Source organism: Cydia amplana, chromosome 27, assembly GCF_948474715.1.
Source record: "Cydia amplana chromosome 27, ilCydAmpl1.1, whole genome shotgun sequence".
NCBI classification, from domain to species: Eukaryota; Metazoa; Arthropoda; class Insecta; order Lepidoptera; family Tortricidae; genus Cydia; species Cydia amplana.
The window spans coordinates 1,608,933-1,628,262 of record NC_086095.1 but is presented as its reverse complement, the minus strand read 5'-3'; the positions used below and the strand labels follow the sequence as shown (position 1 = coordinate 1,628,262).

Genomic DNA, 19,330 nt, shown 5'->3' with positions numbered 1-19,330 from the left:
CTGAACGAAATCAATTATGATTGTGTGACTCATAAGTCACGAAAATGCGGGCAAACAATACATTATGACTTAAAACTTTTTGGGTAACAATAGAGACCCGTTTCAACGTTATGTTTTTTTGCGACATTTAGAGACTTTATACATCTCTAATGTACTACTTTATTTTGATTTGATATTTGTGGCTTAAACATATTTTATAAATTATAATTGTTGATGTGTTTTTTTTTGCTTGTATGTAAATTCAATGTTGACGTGTGAAAGTGCCCTTGTAGCCTATTTTCTGAATAAATGTTGATGTTTGATGTTGATGTTTGTTCTATGGCAATCCTGAAAACTGACGCGTTTCTAAACCAAATAAATTATGACTAACGAAAATGCGGGCAAACAATACATTATGACTTAAAACTTTTTGGGAAACAATAGAGACCCGTTTCAACGTAATGTTTTTTTTTACTTTTTATACAGTGAACCCGTGGAACTACAGTTCCCAGCGTTGAATGTAGGTCTGAAACTGCCCAAAACCATAGACGGGAGCTGCGTGTGCGTGCGTGCGGCCAAGACCGAGGTGGACTTGCTGAGCGAGTCCTCCAAGTCGTACGCTTTGGCCGCTGAAGTAGCCAACAGATATACAGGTTAGTTCTTGTATTTATTACTAGACTATCTATAAACTCTATTATGATTATACCATGGACCTAGAATATTACGGACGGACTGTCACCTAAGACAAACTGTGACACTGCAATGGCGGACGGTTTGAATGTGTGCGTGTAGACGAGTGTTACCATGTAACACAAATTCTCCCCTAATGGTCTCATACGTCATAGTTATGAACAGAGACTACATACACTTTGCATATCCTCCCTTAAATCTCGTCGTCTCTTACATGACTTCTTATTCCTACACAAACTTCTTCATCATAATATTGACTCACCTAGCTTACTATCCCTGGTTACTTTCAATACCCCTCGATTCAGATCCCGTGCTCCTAAGACTTTCGCCCTTCAAGTCTACAAAAATAATATTTCTTTTTATAACCCAATTGTTAGAATGTGTCGTCAGTACAATGATTTAGCATCACAACATAGAGACATCGACATTTTCAACTCACGGCTAGCGGTTTTCAAGAGGCAAGTCGTTGAGGTTCTTGGCCACCATACTACACAACAACAATAGTAAGCAATTTAACATGTTAAGATCATTTATGTAATTTAATAATTAAGTCGGTTTAAAGATATTTTTATTTCTCAAAAAGAATAACAGTAGTAGTTAAGTAGTAGTGTTTTTTTTATAATTTTATAATTTTAGGATAGTTTTTGCTCGTTATTATTTATTGTTCTTGCTGTGCTCACTTATTTTGGGTGGCATTTCTATACAAAGCCTACCACTTTTATTGTATTCATGTATTGAATGTCGTCTGTAAAGTGTGCCTTATAAATAAAATAAAAAAAATAAAAAAAAAAATGGTGAAACAATTATTTTTAATATCGTCCTTGTTTTCAAATAAAAAAATTAGGACAGTTTTACGTTAGACAATAAAAAACGGTGTGTACGTATCTGATTTTATAGGTCTTGAAAATGCGCAATATTGCACAATTACTTTGTGCAAACATTATTTTCAATACCTAATGATATTTAGCATCGTAATGAAATCAGTTCGTCATGTTTTTTAATTTATACATTTAACTTGAAACATATCTGGTTTTCAACAAAAAAATTATAATACATAACAAACAAACGTTAATTATCAAACATGCATGTAAGCGTCTAATCTCCTTAGTATCGGGAAATTACCATACCGACCTAGTTTGAAATGCACAATCAATAATTTAACCATTTACCTAAATGATCTCTTAATACATAATGATTTAATAAGAAGGGTATCAATTACCCTACTTTCGGGAAATTACCCTATTCATGTTACTGGTCACACTCCTGTTTTTCAGTTTGATAATTTATAAACAACAAATTATAGTGGTTTTACGTACTAATTGATAAACTTAAGTATGACAAGTTATTCCGTGACTTTTTTTCTTTCGATCGGTACAATTCTCGCAGGATTTAACTACGCATGCCGGCATATTTTATATTTTTCTTCGACATGTTTACTTCAATGACGTTTCGATTCGTCTGACGGCAAACTGGTGGATGTGGGTTGTCAATGTGTGTGTGTCACGCGTAAATACTATGAAACTGGTGGATGTTGGAATCACAGTTTTGTTGTAAGCGAAACTCTGTCCGTAATATTATAGGTTCATGGATTATACTAGCTTTTGCCCGCGACTTCGTCTGCGTGGTATTTGGGTAACTTATTTTTAACCAATCTGCTTTTTAACGATTCCCCATACAAACTTCCACCCCCCTTTTCACCCCCTTAAAGGGAGATTTTTGGGATAAAAACTGCCCTATATCCTTCTCCGGGACTCAAACTATCTCCATACCAAATTTCAACTAAATCGGTTCAGTGGTTATTGATAGCTCATACAAATTTCCACCCCCCTTTTCATCCCCTTAAGGGGTGAGTTCTGAGATAAAAAGTATCCTATGTCCTTCCCCGGGACTCAAACTATCTTCATACCAAATTTCAACTAAATCGGTTCAGCGGTTTAAGCGTGAAGAGGTAAGACAGACAGACAGACAGACACACTTTCGCATTTATAATATTAGTATGGATTGTATTACGCAGCGTATACGTAGGCGAACAACACACGAACGCGAAGCGAAGCGATGCAGCTCGGGGTGAATCAATCCTTTGATAGTTACCTATAGAAGTGTCCTACGTGGGCGATCTCATTGCGAACGCGTTCGTGAGTTGTTCGCTTACGTAAGACGCAGCGTTAGCTGCTATATTTTACGGTTATGCGACCAAACGTTCATTCGTCGTCCGAAACTCGTACCGAGCAGTCTGTGTTTAGTTGTAAAATCATTTTAAATATTGGTAATATTAGCATCTGCTTAAAATTACACGATATTGACAAAGAAATAAGATTGCAATTTCACTACTCATATTTTGCACTCCGTTGCCCGTTTATCAGTGCACGTGCGGCCAAGCGTAGTATATTTAAAATCATCCCATCAAACATGCCTGATTCACCTGATGGAGACCGATCAGCGTCACAACCAGATTTGTCGAAGGAAATGGACCCATTAAACTTTGTGGCTACAAGGAAACGGAAACAACGGCACGACATTGATGACATAACATCCTTGAGGTCAGAAATTCAAGATATGTTGGCTAGTGTGAGGGCGGACCGTGAAGCCCAGAACTCAAAATTTAATGAAGCCATTGATGAACTGCGTTCTCAAAATGCACAAATAATTCAAACAAATTCAAAGATAGAAAAATTTCTTGAGCGCACGACCTTATTATATGAAAATTTACATGAAAAAGTGGAGAAAATATCTGCAGAGCATAACGAAGCCTTAAGCAAAATTGATCATCTTGAAAACCAAGTGGAGGAAATGCAAAGAACACAACGCGCAACAACGCTGGAAATCAGAAACATTCCGGAGGTAAAGGGCGAAAACCTAACTGATCTGCTGTCAAAGGTACACAGTGCTTTACAAATTCCATTTAGTCCAGAATATATCCGACAAGTAAAACGTATTAAAAGTGGGCAAAACAAATTGATTGTGGCTGAATATCAGACCACGCAGCAAGTCAAATCCCTGATTAAAGCGTTGAAAGACTATAACAGTTCGCATGAAGAGGACAAATTGAATACACATTGCATTGACATTGAAGGAGACAAGCAACCGATATACATTTCTGAGTCCCTGACGCCTGCAGCTCGCAAACTATTCTACTACGCTCGTGATCTGCGCAAAAATCATGGCTTCAAGCATTGCTGGACAGGACAAGGCAGAGTTTTTGTTAAGAAAACTGATGCATCGGCAGCAATTTGGATAAAATCAACCAAACAAATAGAGGAGCTTCAAGGAGACGGTTTAAATCAATGACTATCTTCCAAACTAGCTTGTAAGTTTATTTTGTTCATAAGCACGCGTACATACAATGTTTTTAACACATTCTTAATAATACTATATATATATAATGCTAATATTCGCTTCACTGAGAATAACCTATATAACAGTTGCACACACAGAACACATTATTCGCTCATAACACTCTCCGTTTTTTACTACACTAAGACTGAAAATTTCCATTTCCAGTATTTGAGAGACGACTGTACCCCGACTATCTTCAAAATTTGTATAATCACGAAATACACACATATAGATTATGGCTAATATACAGGATTTAATGAAAGATATTGACACGAGTGTCAGTATCGGCAAGTCGGTGGCAGTGGAGTCTCCTGAATACTGTAAATGTGTTTTCGCAAATTTAAATGAACACACAAAAATTCTCTCACAGAACATCAGAAGTATTAATCGCAATTTTGATGACTTACAAGTTTTAATAAGAAGATTCGAAATGGTTTTCGATATTATAGTATTGACAGAATGTTGGCTTACAGAAGATACCTCCATTCCTACCATAGAAGGCTATAATACTGTCAAAAGTAACCGTCACATTAATCAAAATGATGGAATAGTTATTTATTTTAAGTCTGATATCCCTTTGAAAACTACTGAACCTATAGAATGTTTAGAAGCAAACTGCCTTGTTTCAACACTTGGATTAGAATATGCATTTGTCTCGATTTATAGACCTCCCTCGTTTAGAAATACAGACAATTTTACTTCATCATTAGATTGCATCTTATCAAACCTCAAACAATTTAAAAACATAATTTTATTAGGAGATATAAATATAAACATTATTGATAACAACTTAGACCCCAAAGCAGCGGACTATCTTAATATGTTAGCTTCTCATGGACTTCTCCCTTCACATACTTTTCCTACACGTGGTAACAACTGTTTGGATCACTGCATCATTAGAACTGTACTACCTAATATTACAATAGTCTGTGATACATCTACCACGGATCACTCTTCAGTCATTCTGGCTGTATCAAAGTTCTCAACTCACAAGTCATACCAACAACGTACGTTTAAGAAAATTAACTATCACTCGGTCATCTCTGAACTAAAGCAGATAGACTGGGTTAATGTGCTCGCCGAACCTGATGTAAATAAAATAACTAATACATTCTTATATCTAGTTAATAGGACTATACAAAAGTACACGACTTATGTTAAAATCTCGAGAAGAAAAACTAACATAAAACCTTGGATCACTCCTGGATTAATAAGATGTCTAAGAAATCGGGATAGACTACACCAAAAACTAAAGAAAGATCCTAATAACTCTATAGTTTCTATAACCTATAAAAGATACCGGAATACATGCAACAATATTCTTAAAAAATTAAAAAGAGAGTATCAAAGATCACAAATAAATAAGCATCGTAATAACTTAAAGGAACAGTGGAAACTTATAAAGGATATAAGCAACCTAAAATCGAATTCTGATACTTCTGATTCAAAAAATCATGTTCTTACACTTAAAGCGACCCCACAAGACTCACTTGATTATGCAAATGAATATTTTACAAGTGTAGGGAGACATTTAGCTCGTGACATCATAAATAAAACTGGATTATCAGAAACGCAGCGTATAACACATATGGTCTCAAACGTATGCCCAGTCAATTCTATGGTGATGTTAGACACAGATGAGCTAGAAGTAAAATGCACCATAAGAAGCCTAAAGACAAGTTCATCCACAGGGTGGGATGGAATATCTTCATATTTCTTAAATCTAGCCGCAGATATTCTAGCCCTGCCTATAACTATTATATGTAATCTATGCTTAAAAACAGGGACATTTCCTGATAATCTCAAACGGTCAGTGGTTATACCTATATACAAGTCTGGAGACAGAAACTGTATATCAAATTATAGACCCATATCCCTTTTACCAACATTGTCGAAAGTCTTAGAAAAAATAATAAATAAAAGATTAAAAAATTACCTCGAATCAAACAATCTACTAAGCTCAAATCAACATGGCTTTAGAGAATCCAAATCTACGGAAGATGCGGTACTACAACTAACTAATTATATTGTTGATAAACTTGATCATAATAAAAAAACGATTGGAATATTTTTAGATATAAAAAAAGCTTTCGATACAGTTTCTGCCTCACTGCTTATTAAGAAAATGGAGAATATAGGCATACGGGGCACGCCGCTACTTCTTTTCTGTGACTATCTACAAAATAGGAAGCAGTCAGTAAGAGTTGGAGACCTTTACAGTAAAGAGAACAATATCGAATACGGAGTGCCGCAAGGCAGTGTCCTAGGCCCAACCTTGTTTCTTATCTATATCGATGAACTATGTCGCCTTAATATTGGTAATGCCGAAATAATATCATTTGCAGATGATACTGCTGTCTTATTCTATGGCGAAACCTGGGAGGAGGTTAACAAGTTAGCTCAAATTGGTTTTAATATGGTACATGAGTGGCTATCGCATAATTTACTTACACTTAACTATACTAAAACGAAATATCTAACATTTAGTATTAAGAACAATAGGCAGTCCCTATGCAAAAACGTATCAATTAAAATACATTCTTGTCGAGGAGAAGCGGATTGCTCATGTCAATCTATCTCCGAAACGCCATCTATTAGGTACCTAGGAGTTTTAGTTGATAAAAATCTCTGTTGGCGTGAACATATTTCTAGTCTCGTGAGTAAAATTAGGAAATTGATATTTATATTCAAAAATCTCAGACATGTGTGCGATAAGAAACTCTTAATATCTATCTATTACGCACTTTGTCAATCTGTGACAACTTATTGCATTACTGCTTGGGGTGGAGCATCAAAAACGGCAATACTTACACTCGAAAGGGCTCAACGTGCAGTGCTTAAGGTTATAACATTTAACAAATTTCGTTATCCAACCACCACCCTGTATCAAGACACCTCAGTACTAACGGTAAGGCAACTCTTCATTAAACTACTATTGACAAAACAGCATAAATATATTCCAGACTTTTCTGCCTCTAGAAGGAGAGATGACTTCGTCTACTCTATTCCACCACATAAAACTAAATTCTCTAAAAAATTCTTTAACGTTATAGGTCCCGCGTTGTACAATAAAATAAGTAAAGTCATAAAACTGCGAACACTAAATTTGCATACATTTAAAAAGTCATTACAAGTTCATTTACAAAAACTTAATTACGATAACACAGAAAAATTGCTAAAAAACGTAGTGTAGCACTCACACACACACACACACACACACACACACACACACACACACACATTAGATGGACGCGTGCTTTACACATTATCATTGCAACATAAATATAAAGGCTAACTAAATTTAATATAAATAAATAAAATAATCTTAAGTTTTTACATATACTACTTGTTTACTTCTAATACGGCCCGGCAACGGCCGCAGTCCAGATGTTAAGAAATTGCTCAATATTCAACTTTTGTTTACCTTGTCGTCATGTTAAATATTACGTATCTATACAAATTTAATTATAATTGTTAAGCATAAAATAAAGCGATTGGTACCTACGAGTTGTAAACAAAATGTAAGGACGGTGAATCCTGACCCACCGTGATACAGTTCACACTAGTACGGGGGTCAGATGACACTTACTTGCCTGTTGGTTTTGTACCATAAAACAATGTAAGTTATGTAAGTAGTTTAAGCACCTTTATTAACTCAATAAAATATCTTTATCTTTAAAAAAAAAAAAAAAAAAAAAAAAAAAAAAAAAAAAAAAAAAAAAAAAAAAAAAAATTGAAAAACAGCTAAATCACGTATGGTTTATTTTGTGTATTTGACGTACGGAACCCTAAAATTACGATGGCCTTTCAGACCTGTTCGTGTTCATGGTGAAGGAGCACGTGGAGATGGTGAAGGTCAAGGCAGAGCAGGAAGCCGTCAGAACAGCCTTCTACAAGGAGGTCAACGCCAAGATCAGGGAACTGGAAGCCTTCCTGAAGGCCAACTTGTAAGTAAATAAAATAAGATAAATATAAAAGATAGTTTATCCCCTGGAGCGCCCCAGAATTACCGTAGTATGGAACTCCTATACTAGTTACTAGCACACGTGTCTTGTTAGGGCGCTCCACGGGTTATTCAAGTAGGCATATTACAATGCGCTTATGAACGTCAAATCATAGAGAAAAAAATACATAGAGTGCTCACTCCATACATCAGTTTTAGTACCAAAAAGACTATTAGCATCTAGCATCGAGTAGCGGAACTATCAGTACTGCTACTTGACAATAGATGTAGCACCGACCGGAAAGTCTTATGCTGTTGAGATAAGACTTTCCGGTCGGTGCTACATCTATTGTCAAGTAGCAGTACTGATAGTTTCGCTACTCGATGCTAGATGTAGACACTGAAATTAATAGTCTCAACTGATGTATGGAGTGAGCACTCTATGTATTTTTTTCTCTATGGTCAAATAAAGCTACACCGGCTCCAACCCTACACCTCTGCCCCGAGAAGATTTAAATTTAAAATATATTTGGCTAGCCACCAGCCCCGGCTTCGCACGGGTTAACAAGTTATACATAAACCTTCCTCTTGAATCACTCTATTTATTAAAAAAAAACGCATCTAAATCCGTTGCGTAGTTTTAAAGATGTAAGCATACATAGGGACAGACAGACAGCGGGAAGCGACTTTATTTTATACTATGTAGTGATATATATTTAGGTATATATTTCGGGAGTCTCGGGAACGGCTCTAACAATTTCGATGAAATTTGCTATATGGGGGCCGGTTTTCGGGGGCGAAAAATCGATCTAGCTAGAAAAACGCGCATTTCTGAGTTTTTATATGTTTTCCGAGCATAGCTCGGTCTCCCAGATATGCTAAAAATGTTGTAACTGTCACGAATAAATATCTTTCATGTTTATCTTATAAAGTAGGTACCTCCTTAACCTGTCGAACGACCACCATACAACAAATTAATGCAAAGCAATTTGACCCATATTGATCTGTAGTAACACACGTCTGATACTGAGCCGCTACGACTCAAATTGAGTTAGTATCACACGTGTGATACTAAGGCGCTCCATGGGCTAATTTGTTTATCTGTTTAGATATACGAAGAATGAACAAGAAAAGGAAGAGCTTGACAAGTTAAATATGTCGGAGCCCCCGTTCATGCAAGACCCCAGGACCCTGATTGGAGAAAATAACGGTACCTACTTGAGATCTCATTACTAGGGCCAAAGAGAATAGATAGTATAGAGGGGTCCTGTCACAGTAGATTTACTGCCATCTATCGGCACACGATTAAAACTCTAAATGAAAATGTATAAAACTATCAAAAAAAATTCTATATTATTGATAAATGATTTAATTATTTTTATTTCATTTCGACACATGTTCTTTCACTGATACCTATGTGTTAAAATAGTTAAATATCAAACGGTGTTGTCAACGCCATCTAGCCGAGCATAGGCCAAAAGTGTGTGCGCCATCTATCCGAGAATGACTTTTTCTTGATTTCCCAGGCACGTTTTTTCCTTAGACTTCATTCATCTTAAGTATACGGAGTTACATGTCTTTGCTAGGGCCCAGAATTTTGGGTGCGGCTTTTGACAATTCTTAGCATAGAGAAATATAGGTAAGTAAAGAAAGAGTGGTAACTCAATATATCAGTTTTCTTACCAAAACGCGAGTTATTTCGTAGTCGACATCTAGCATCAAGTAGCGGACATTATCAGTAGCTAGTTGCCAATAGATGTCGCGACGAACGAAAACAGTAATACTCAAAAAATTTCAGTTAATATTATAACCGGATTAACCGGAGCCATAGAGAAAAAAAATACATAGAGTGCTCACTCCATACATCAGTTTTAGTACCAAAAAGACTATTAGCATCTAGCATCGAGTAGCGGAACTATCAGTACTGCTACTTGATAATAGATGTAGCACCGACCGGAAAGTCTTATCTCAACAGCATAAGACTTTCCGGTCGGCGCTACATCTATTGTCAAGTAGCAGTACTGATAGTTCCGCTACTCGATGCTAGATGTAGACACTGAAATTAATAGTCTAAACTGATGTATGGAGTAAGCACTCTTGTCTTACTATATTTCTCTATGCCGGAGCTCTATTTTCGACTTTTTCCGTTTGTAATATTAGGTAGTTGTAAATTGTTTTTAGCTGTACATTTTTCGTCAGTAGCATAGAGAAAAAAATACATAGAGTGCTCACTCCATACATCAGTTCAGACTATTAATTTCAGTATCTACATCTAGCATCGAGTAGCGGAACTATCAGTACTGCTACTTGACAATAGATGTAGCACCGACCGGAAAGTCTTATCTCAACAGCATAAGACTTTCCGGTCGGTGCTACATCTATTGTCAAGTAGCAGTACTGATAGTTCCGCTACTCGATGCTAGATGCTAATAGTCTTTTTGGTACTAAAACTGATGTATGGAGTGAGCACTCTATGTATTTTTTTCTCTATGTCAGTAGCGACACTTGTGTCAAGTAGCGGTACTGATAATTCCACTACTTGGTATATCTAATATATTCGAATACGCCTGTAAGTGGTTAAGCTTTTCATGTAATTTTGAGAACTTTATATGTTTTCCTGATTTTGTGATGTTGGTTTATTTTTCAGAAGTGGCATTTCAAAAGTACCTAAAGAAATGTAATACAAGAACGAGAACTGGAGAGATTCATCTCAGGAAATACAGGTAAGTACATTCATGTATATATATATTTACAGCCGTATTTGAAGATTCCCGCCTTCCACTTAAAAAAAATAATGAGCGGAAACAGAGGCAACGGACTGAGTTACCGCGGTTAATCCGGTTATAATATTAGCAGAGATGTGACTTATTTGAAATACTTGTATTTAAAATGCAAATACTAAATGCAAAATACCTATTTTGTATTTTGTATTTAAATACCTTTTGAAGAAAACTATTTTGTATTTTATTTGAAATAGTTTTTGGGACCTATTTTCTATTTTCAAAATACAAAATACTTTATAGTAGGTAATGTAGGTAGGAGTTACAATCTCTTCTGAAGTTACAATCCTGGCAACTCTCTTATACTGTTGAATCTGTTTAGTAACGTCGCACATGACCACAAGCGTAGCGAGTGGTTAAAAAAGTGGAATCTTGAGTGTTGCGAGGGTTTCAAGGTACGAGAGGAGAACAAACTTTTCTGCCCTGATGAAACTTTTCTGCACAAACGAGACGTTTTCATCACACTAACGAGAGACATTATACTAGCTGTAAAACATTACAAATCTAAATTAATGCTTTTAAAAATTGTCCGTTATAAACCATCATCCATCCATCCTTCCGGTTAATATGAGCAAACAACTAGAAATTTGCACTTTAGATAGAGGACTGATTGACACACTGTTTTCAAAGAATGAAGAGAGTCTTTTCAATTCGGATATTCTGAGTAATACTTTTTAATTCAGACTAGGTATTCACTATTCAGAGTACCTTTTATCGCAAAGTATTTGTATTTTTAAAAAGTATTTTGAAAATACCTATTTTGTATTTTGTATTTGAAATACAAATTCAAAAACTATTTTGTATTTTGCATTTGAAATAGTATATCAAAGAAGTATTTGTATTTTGTATTTAAATACTTTTTATATAGTATTTTTCACATCTCTGAATATTAGCTGAAAATTGTTTGTTCAATACAATTTTCGCTAGTCGCCATCTAGTATCAAGTAGCGGTAATCAAATATCAGTATATTTCCGCTACTTGATGCTAGATGTCGACCAGGGATGTTGCGAATATCTACATCCGCAACCGCGGAACTTCCGCATTATTTTCAACATCCGCATCCGCATAAAATCGATGCGGAGTTTAATGCGGATGCGGATGTGGAACAGGTCGGTACAGGAACGTCTTAGCATCGGCGTAAGTGCTAGACTGCTAGGTAATTTAGTCATTAGCCAAAAAAAACTATTAGAAATGAGCAGTCAAGCGTGAGTGGGACTTAATGTACGGAACCCTTGGAACGCGAGTCCGACTCGCACTTGGCCGGTTTTTTGAAATAAAAATTACTAAAGTGTAATATTTGACGTTTTTTATGTACCTACCTAGACATCCGCATCCGCGGATGTGAGCCTTTAAAAATCCGCATCCGCGGATGTCAAAATATCGGCATCCGCAACATCCCTGATGTCGACTACGAAAATAACAGGCGTTTTGGTACCAAAACGAACGTACGGAGTGAGCACTCTATGCTTTCTATATTTCTCTATGACTACACTGAGCATGGCTGGACAATTGGTCATACTCCCCGGCCACGGAAGAAAGAAAGAGCGCGCCGCGCTCTCCCCGGCCAATTGGCTACTTTCCTACCTGTTTCCTACTAGTCAAATCAGCTTATTTTTTAGAAATGTCAAAACGATTTTCTAATATGGAATTTATATGAAACCGTGTGTAATGACGTCACGATCAACTCGCCTACTTTTTATATTTCAATCCAATTGATTAAAAGTCAAAATACAAATACAAAAAACAGTAACAACTTAAGACTAGCTTAAGCCTAGTCAAAAAGTCCCCCGCGGGTTGTCCCCGGCGCAAAGGTACCCATCACACTAGCAGCGTTACCACGTTGAATGGCGATGGACAACCTTTGCACCAGGTATGAACCCGCGCGGGCATCAGCCCCCCTCTCCCTAATACGACGTCCCACTTCCCTAATAAAGGCAATAGCCTCCGACCCCCAGCACCCAGTAGTCTCAAACGCAAGGGGCACAAAATAATAATTACTTGCCAGGTTCGCGTACTTATCCCGCTTCTTGACCGCGGCAAAATCTGCAGCGGCACCAGCCGTCCGCACAGTTCTGCCGAAGTGTGAGGCCGCGAAAGTGCGCTAACGCACGTGGCGTCCCACAGCAGGCACTTGCCCCTCTGCCACGGCACCAAAGTCAAGCCGTCCGGCCTTCTACCATCGGTGCGGCAGAGGCCCGGAGGCTCGAGGATACAGGGGATATTGGCGGATATTAAAGCCCTCCTTACAATGTCATTGAGAGCGTGGTGACGCGGGAACCTTCCTGAACAACGACAACAACTCAAAGCGTGATGGCCGGTCGCCTCCACCATCGAGCCGCAGATGCATTTATTGATTAAATAGAAATAGTATTTAAAAGTAACTGCTATCCACGTGCACGGTGTGAATAATTTATTTTAAGTAGAGGAAAGTACCCAATTTTTGAAGTAAATACTTCTTTAGCGGCGCTGTGCCCTTTTTGTGATGGGGAAAATATGCTAAACTCGTAACAGGTGTCACGTGACCGTAAGACGTAAGACGGACACGTGACCTGATCGAAAAACTGTTACTTCAATGTCATTGAGTTTTTCTTTATTGATTTAAATGCCATCTAGTGAGTTTCGCTCTAACTGGTATGTATTAATATAACTCGAGTACTAACAGTGATGTGCTTAGGGGTTTCAAGTAATGCGACGAAATAATGCTAGATGGCGTTAACCTCAATTATACATAGTGCTGCAGACATTTTGCAATAGTGATTGAGTTTTCACTTCTGCCGGCACTCCCTGAGTGCAACCCGTTGTTTTTTTTAATAATGTTATTATGTGTTTGTCGTAGGATATGCGGAGGCACGCTTAACTTGGATCTCTTGATAGTGCCGCCTCAGCCCAAACGTCTCAGAAACAATGTGCTTCTTTCTACATGTAAGTAATTAGTACACATAGGTTTACGGCTTTTAGCGAAGGTCTCCATTTCAGCATAGAGAAATATAAGTAAAGAAAGAGTGGTAACTCCATATATCAGTTTTCTTAACAAAACGCGAGTTATTTCGTAGTCGACATCTAACGTCAAGTAGTGGACACTATCAGTTCTGCTAGTTGACAATAGATGTCACAAGTTTCGCTACTGACGAAAAATGTACTACTAAAACAATTTACAACTAATATTATGATCAGAAGGTGTTGAAAATAGAGTTCCGGTTAATCCAGTTATAATATTAGCTAAAAATTGTTGAGCATTAGTTTTACTTTGCCGCGACATCTATTGTCAACTAGCAGAACTGATAATGTCCGCTACTTGACGCTAGATGTCGACTACGAAATAACTCGCGTTTTGGTAAGAAAACTGATGTTGTATGGTACCACTCTTTCTTTACTTATATTTCTCTATGAAGTAACGAAACTGTTTTATCTAAATGTATAATATAAGTAATAAAACAAACATGTGAAACGTATTTACTTACTTATTAATTTGTCACATAAAAATAACACAGTACTTACATAAATTATTAATATAGGTACTTGGTCAAGCAAATCTTGTCTGTAGAAAAAGGCGCCAAAATTTGAAAAAACGCGGGTTAGCAACACTACGTTTGAATTGTTCGAAAATCGCGTGTCATTTGCATCTTATCTGTGGAACTGTTTTGTTTACTTTTCATCGTTGTTCGATGTACATTGCTGCTTTTGGTTCGTTTCCTAGGGATATCATACTAGTTTGCTATGCATACTGACGTATCCAGCTTAACAGACTATAATTGGAAATTAAACGAACTTACCTGTAAGTGAAGTTCATTTCAATTATATTAGCTGCACAAACTTCGAAATGATAATTTTAACTTGTAGTACGCGCTTTATCATGTAGCCTGTTCCATGAATGTTACAGAGAGGCAAAGCCAAAATTAAAAATATGTATCTGATTTATGAACGTAACTCCTACGTTGAACGGTTCCCGCGCTGTCAGCTGTCAAATGTCATTTAGTTTAGAGTAACAAGCCAAGACATAACACTTTCACTGCCAGTAGCCCGCTAGGGTTCTCTATTCTTAGGTACTTATCGCTACAAAGCGGAAAAAACATATGGTATCCGCTATGCTTGTAGCTCACGCTGGCAGTGAATATGCCAATTGATGGAATAACTTGGCCCCCAATTCAGCAAAGCCAATATTACCATAACTTTGACAGGGATTATAGGTAGGTACACGAATCCCTGGTTGTCTCAGGACAACGTGGGTACTGGGTGGGATGGGTTATCATTTCGAAGTTTGTGCAGCTAATATAATTGAAATGAACTTCACTTACAGGTAAGTTCGTTTAATTTCCAATTATTATTACGCTGCACAAACTTCTTCAATGATAATTTTAACTTGTAGATGTTTAGAGATAAGTATTCAAAGTTTGATTTGGCTTTGTATGGGAACAATGAAATCATTGATTAATGATTAACAATGATTTATTATTTCATTTTAAATTAGGTACCTTTTTAGTTATCATTAACTGTTTTCAGAATATATGTAGGTATATTTAGTTTATAACATTATTTAGAGATCTAGTGATATCATTTCATCAAACTGTCTATCGTATAGTACCTATAGATAGTTGAAACCAAAATAATTTGATCCTTATTTATTAATAGCACACATCTGCGAAGAAATTCAAAGGTGTATGTGAAGTCCCCAATCCGCATTGGGCTAGCGTGGGGACTATAGCCCGAGCCCTCTCGCGAATGAGAGGAGGCCTGTGCCCAGCAGTGGGACGTATAAAGGCTGATTTTTTTTTTTTTTTTTTTTTTATATTATTATTTATTAATAGGTACTTAAGTATTTTCATTTATACCACCAAATACCAATAAAACCTAATTATTATAGGAATATCAAAGAAATCAAAGGATAGCATGAGATGCAATTATTGGCGAATACAACAACTATAAGCAACTCTTGGCAGTGTGTTGCTGGTTACACCTTTAAGTAACACTTATTTTCTCATTTATCATAGTAAGGATTTACCAAAATTATTGGATGGAACCATGATTATGAAATTGAGAAAAACCATTACAAGAATCACTCCCCCTTGATGTTTTTCTTCCACCAATATTAACTCCTAAACGATTTACGGTTGACACAACACATAACAGGTTAAATAGGTGGTGAAAATAAAAATATATCAATACAAATGTTTAAGAGTTGAAAGTAATTTTTTACTTTTTCTTAATCCTGTAATGAATGATTTTCATTAGTTGGTGACATGGTTAATAAATAATTTAAGACCGATTAAGGGTACTAGGACACACTTTATGGCTGAGTTTAGTGTAATCGAAAAAACGTTCTTCATAAAGTGTTCAATGCTATCATTTGAGGAGAGCCTATTCCCCAATAAAATCACAAGAGCAGATTTACAATTATTTACACATCTATACCTAGCTCCCTCATTACATAAGTAATTCTATTAAAACGGCAAGCACTTCTGAAACAGATGCCATAAAATAATTAATGTAATTAATTTTTACATAACATACACCAGAATTTCAAGTGTGTGTATGTGTGTGTGCTTGACGGTGTTGGGCGCAAGGGATTACACCGTACTGTACTCCTTTCTCCTCTTCTCCTTCAGTGATGGCTGGTGGCACTTCCTGGATAACACTGGGGTAACCAGGATAATACGCTGTTGAAACTTGAAACCAGTTAATAAAATATGTTTTATAAATGAGAGCTGGGGCGCAAATCCATACAATTATATGTACATATGCATATAAATATTTTGTAAACTGAGTAGTTACAATGACTGAGCCTTGATGCCTTCTACTTTCCCTAATTTTTAATACCTTATATTTCGTTTCAGTTGGAAGGAGAACATAGATAAAATATTTTTTGCAAAAGCATCTACTTCTGTAGAAAAAACATCTGGGTTACTTCACCAGGATGTTTGTATGATAACCAATAACTCGGTAGGTATATGGATTTCCAAAATGTTGTAAGAAATTTCAAATTTAATTTTCGTTTAATCTGAAATCTTACATTATTTTCTCTCAATCAGCTTATGACACTTAAAGCACATATAGCATTTAAGTAGAATATTGTAATGTCTCTTTTCACACCACTGCTAACGTTCCTAGACATAAAAATACTGTATTTCATTTTACCGGTTTATTAATAATTGCGATAGCTGTGTTGTCTTCTCTCAGATGTATCTCAGTGTGGTAAACCGGAAAAGAGGGTCTTTAAATATAAACAAGACCACCATAACCTGAACAAAATTAATGTACCTAATGCATTATATTAGGCTCATTTAATAATTTCCACACGGGTGTATGTATTACTGTAAGTACTTAAATATCTGCAAAAAATATATATTTATAACCCTTTATTTTAATTAGCCACCAAATTATGTCACACTAGGTGATATATTGGCATTGTATTTCTTTAAAATATACGAAATTCAGTATAGGTACTTTTATCTATTCAGCTCTTTAAATACACATATAACCATATTTATTAGCCAAACTTGTAGCTATAGGTACAACAACCCATTTATATGAGCAAATTTCATTAAAACTAATAAGGACTTTATCTGTTGTTTAAGTTTGTATTTGTCCTTATCGGCTAAAGAAATAATTCTAGTATTACCCAGCTTTCTGAGGTAAGTACTAAGGATCTAGTTTCATTTGATTATAGCTCCATATAGGTAATGGTATCAAGACTAATTAAGTGTATCTTGTATATGTATGCACCTACATAGTATAAAAAAAAACATTTATAATAATGAGCTTCAACAATAGATATATAATCTAAACAATTGCTCATTATGTGACCTCTAGATCTTAGACACTTCATGAAAGGTCTAACACATATCGACACCTAGTCTAATTGTCTAATAAAAGGACTTATGTCATTACTTAATTAGTTTCATAACAGTTCCAATTCCCTGTTGACTTAAACTGCTTAGTTGCAATAAATTTACTTCTTAAATATATAGGTATCTGTATTTATTTCTCTTAGGATTTGGTAGAGAAAATATTAAAGTCAATATTAAACTGTATAAGGTGTAGGTACATTATTTTATAAGAACATCATAGGCATGTACACACAGTATATAGTTTTCTAGTATTTGACTATCAATTTCACAGAGTTGATCATATTTCGGAATATCTGTTGGCACAGACAAAAATTTTAATTTTGTATGACAAAATCCTTGTAAATATGATGTCACTGCAATTAAAGAAGTGTATTTAAATAAACCACAGCTTTTGAGAATTTGTTCTAAATGAACACAGGCTGTTGTAATGTCACTTGAGTGAGCCCACATTGTGACTGCAGAGAGGAAAATGTTGCTCCGCCTCCTTATCGCTGCTTTTGACCAGGGTTTTTGTATGTTGTGATGTTAAATGAATACTTTATTATATAAAACAAATACAAGTAACAGCAAAACATACATTGGAAAATATGATTGATAATTGAGCCCTTGAAGTAGAAGTACCAGGCCGTAAGCCATTAGTTTATCTGCTAGATTTTCTTATAATATCACTTGTCGACAGCATGTTGTAAAGTAATCTCTAATGCCATTTATTGTGCTTTAGTATTTACAGGACCGCTGCTTTAGCGAAGATTCTCAGTGATAATAATCACACAAAAGAAAGTCAAGTCACTTAAAAGCGACAGCCGGTTGCAGCACAAAATTGATTGCGAGCTAAATCATCACAGTTAGCAAACAAATACTTAGCCTTGTTCCTCACCGACAAGCATCTCACCAGCCGCAGTTCAAGTCGCTGGGCTCATCTTCAAAGCACCAATAAAATTTTACAGCGCAGATTATTTTTGCATAATCTTGTTTGGGTCATACTGGTTTTGTAATGTTCTTAATTATACATCTGAAAACAAACAACTCACCTACTTGAAGATGAGTACATATCAAGAGACGGCCTAATTTTGCATACCACATTGATTAACTCATGGGGCCACAAAACCCAGTTCTAGCAAGACTTGCCATTGGCAGGTAGGATATGAGCCATATCTCAGTGCTGTTAGTAAGGAATAAGTGACAACACCACAATGTCCCAAAGATACTGGCATTGAATGCACCTAGTATTAGTATGTGAAAGATTGCCAAGTCCAAATATCATCAGAGATACCTAGGTTAGTACTCCAAAAAGCTTAGTATAGCCATTTTGCAAACAGATGCACCTAGAATAGTGCTCCAGAATGCAGTGCACAGCTCAGTCACCATGTGCAGTTAGCAGACAGACACACCTATAATAGTGGCCCAGAATGCACAGTGCACAGCACAACCACCGTGTGCAGTTAGCAGACAGATGCACCTAGAATAGTGCTCCAGAATGCACAGTGCACAGCACAACCACCGTGTGCGGTTAGCAGACAGATGCACCTAGAATAGTGCTCCAGATTGCACAGTGCACAGCACAACCACCGTGTGCAGTTAGCAGACAGATGCACCTAGAATAGTGCTCCAGAATGCAGTGCACAGCTCAGTCACCATGTGCAGTTAGCAGACAAACACACCTATAATAGTGGCCCAGGATGCACAGTGCACAGCACAACCACCGTGTGCAGTTAGCAGACAGATGCACCTAGAATAGTGCTCCAGATTGCACAGT

At 36.4% G+C, this 19,330-nt stretch overlaps 1 protein-coding gene across 1 annotated transcript in view; it reads left to right on the top strand.

The window, feature by feature from the left end:
- Window positions 1-19,330, top strand: part of LOC134660508 (dynein axonemal intermediate chain 7-like) — a 76,299-nt gene that overhangs the window by 29,853 nt on the left and 27,116 nt on the right. Inside the window, exons 13-17 of the mRNA XM_063516280.1 lie at window positions 466-632; window positions 7,817-7,952; window positions 9,058-9,158; window positions 10,596-10,671; window positions 13,566-13,651. Coding sequence (XP_063372350.1) covers window positions 466-632; window positions 7,817-7,952; window positions 9,058-9,158; window positions 10,596-10,671; window positions 13,566-13,651 — 566 coding nt within the window. The remainder of the gene's footprint in view (window positions 1-465; window positions 633-7,816; window positions 7,953-9,057; window positions 9,159-10,595; window positions 10,672-13,565; window positions 13,652-19,330) is intronic.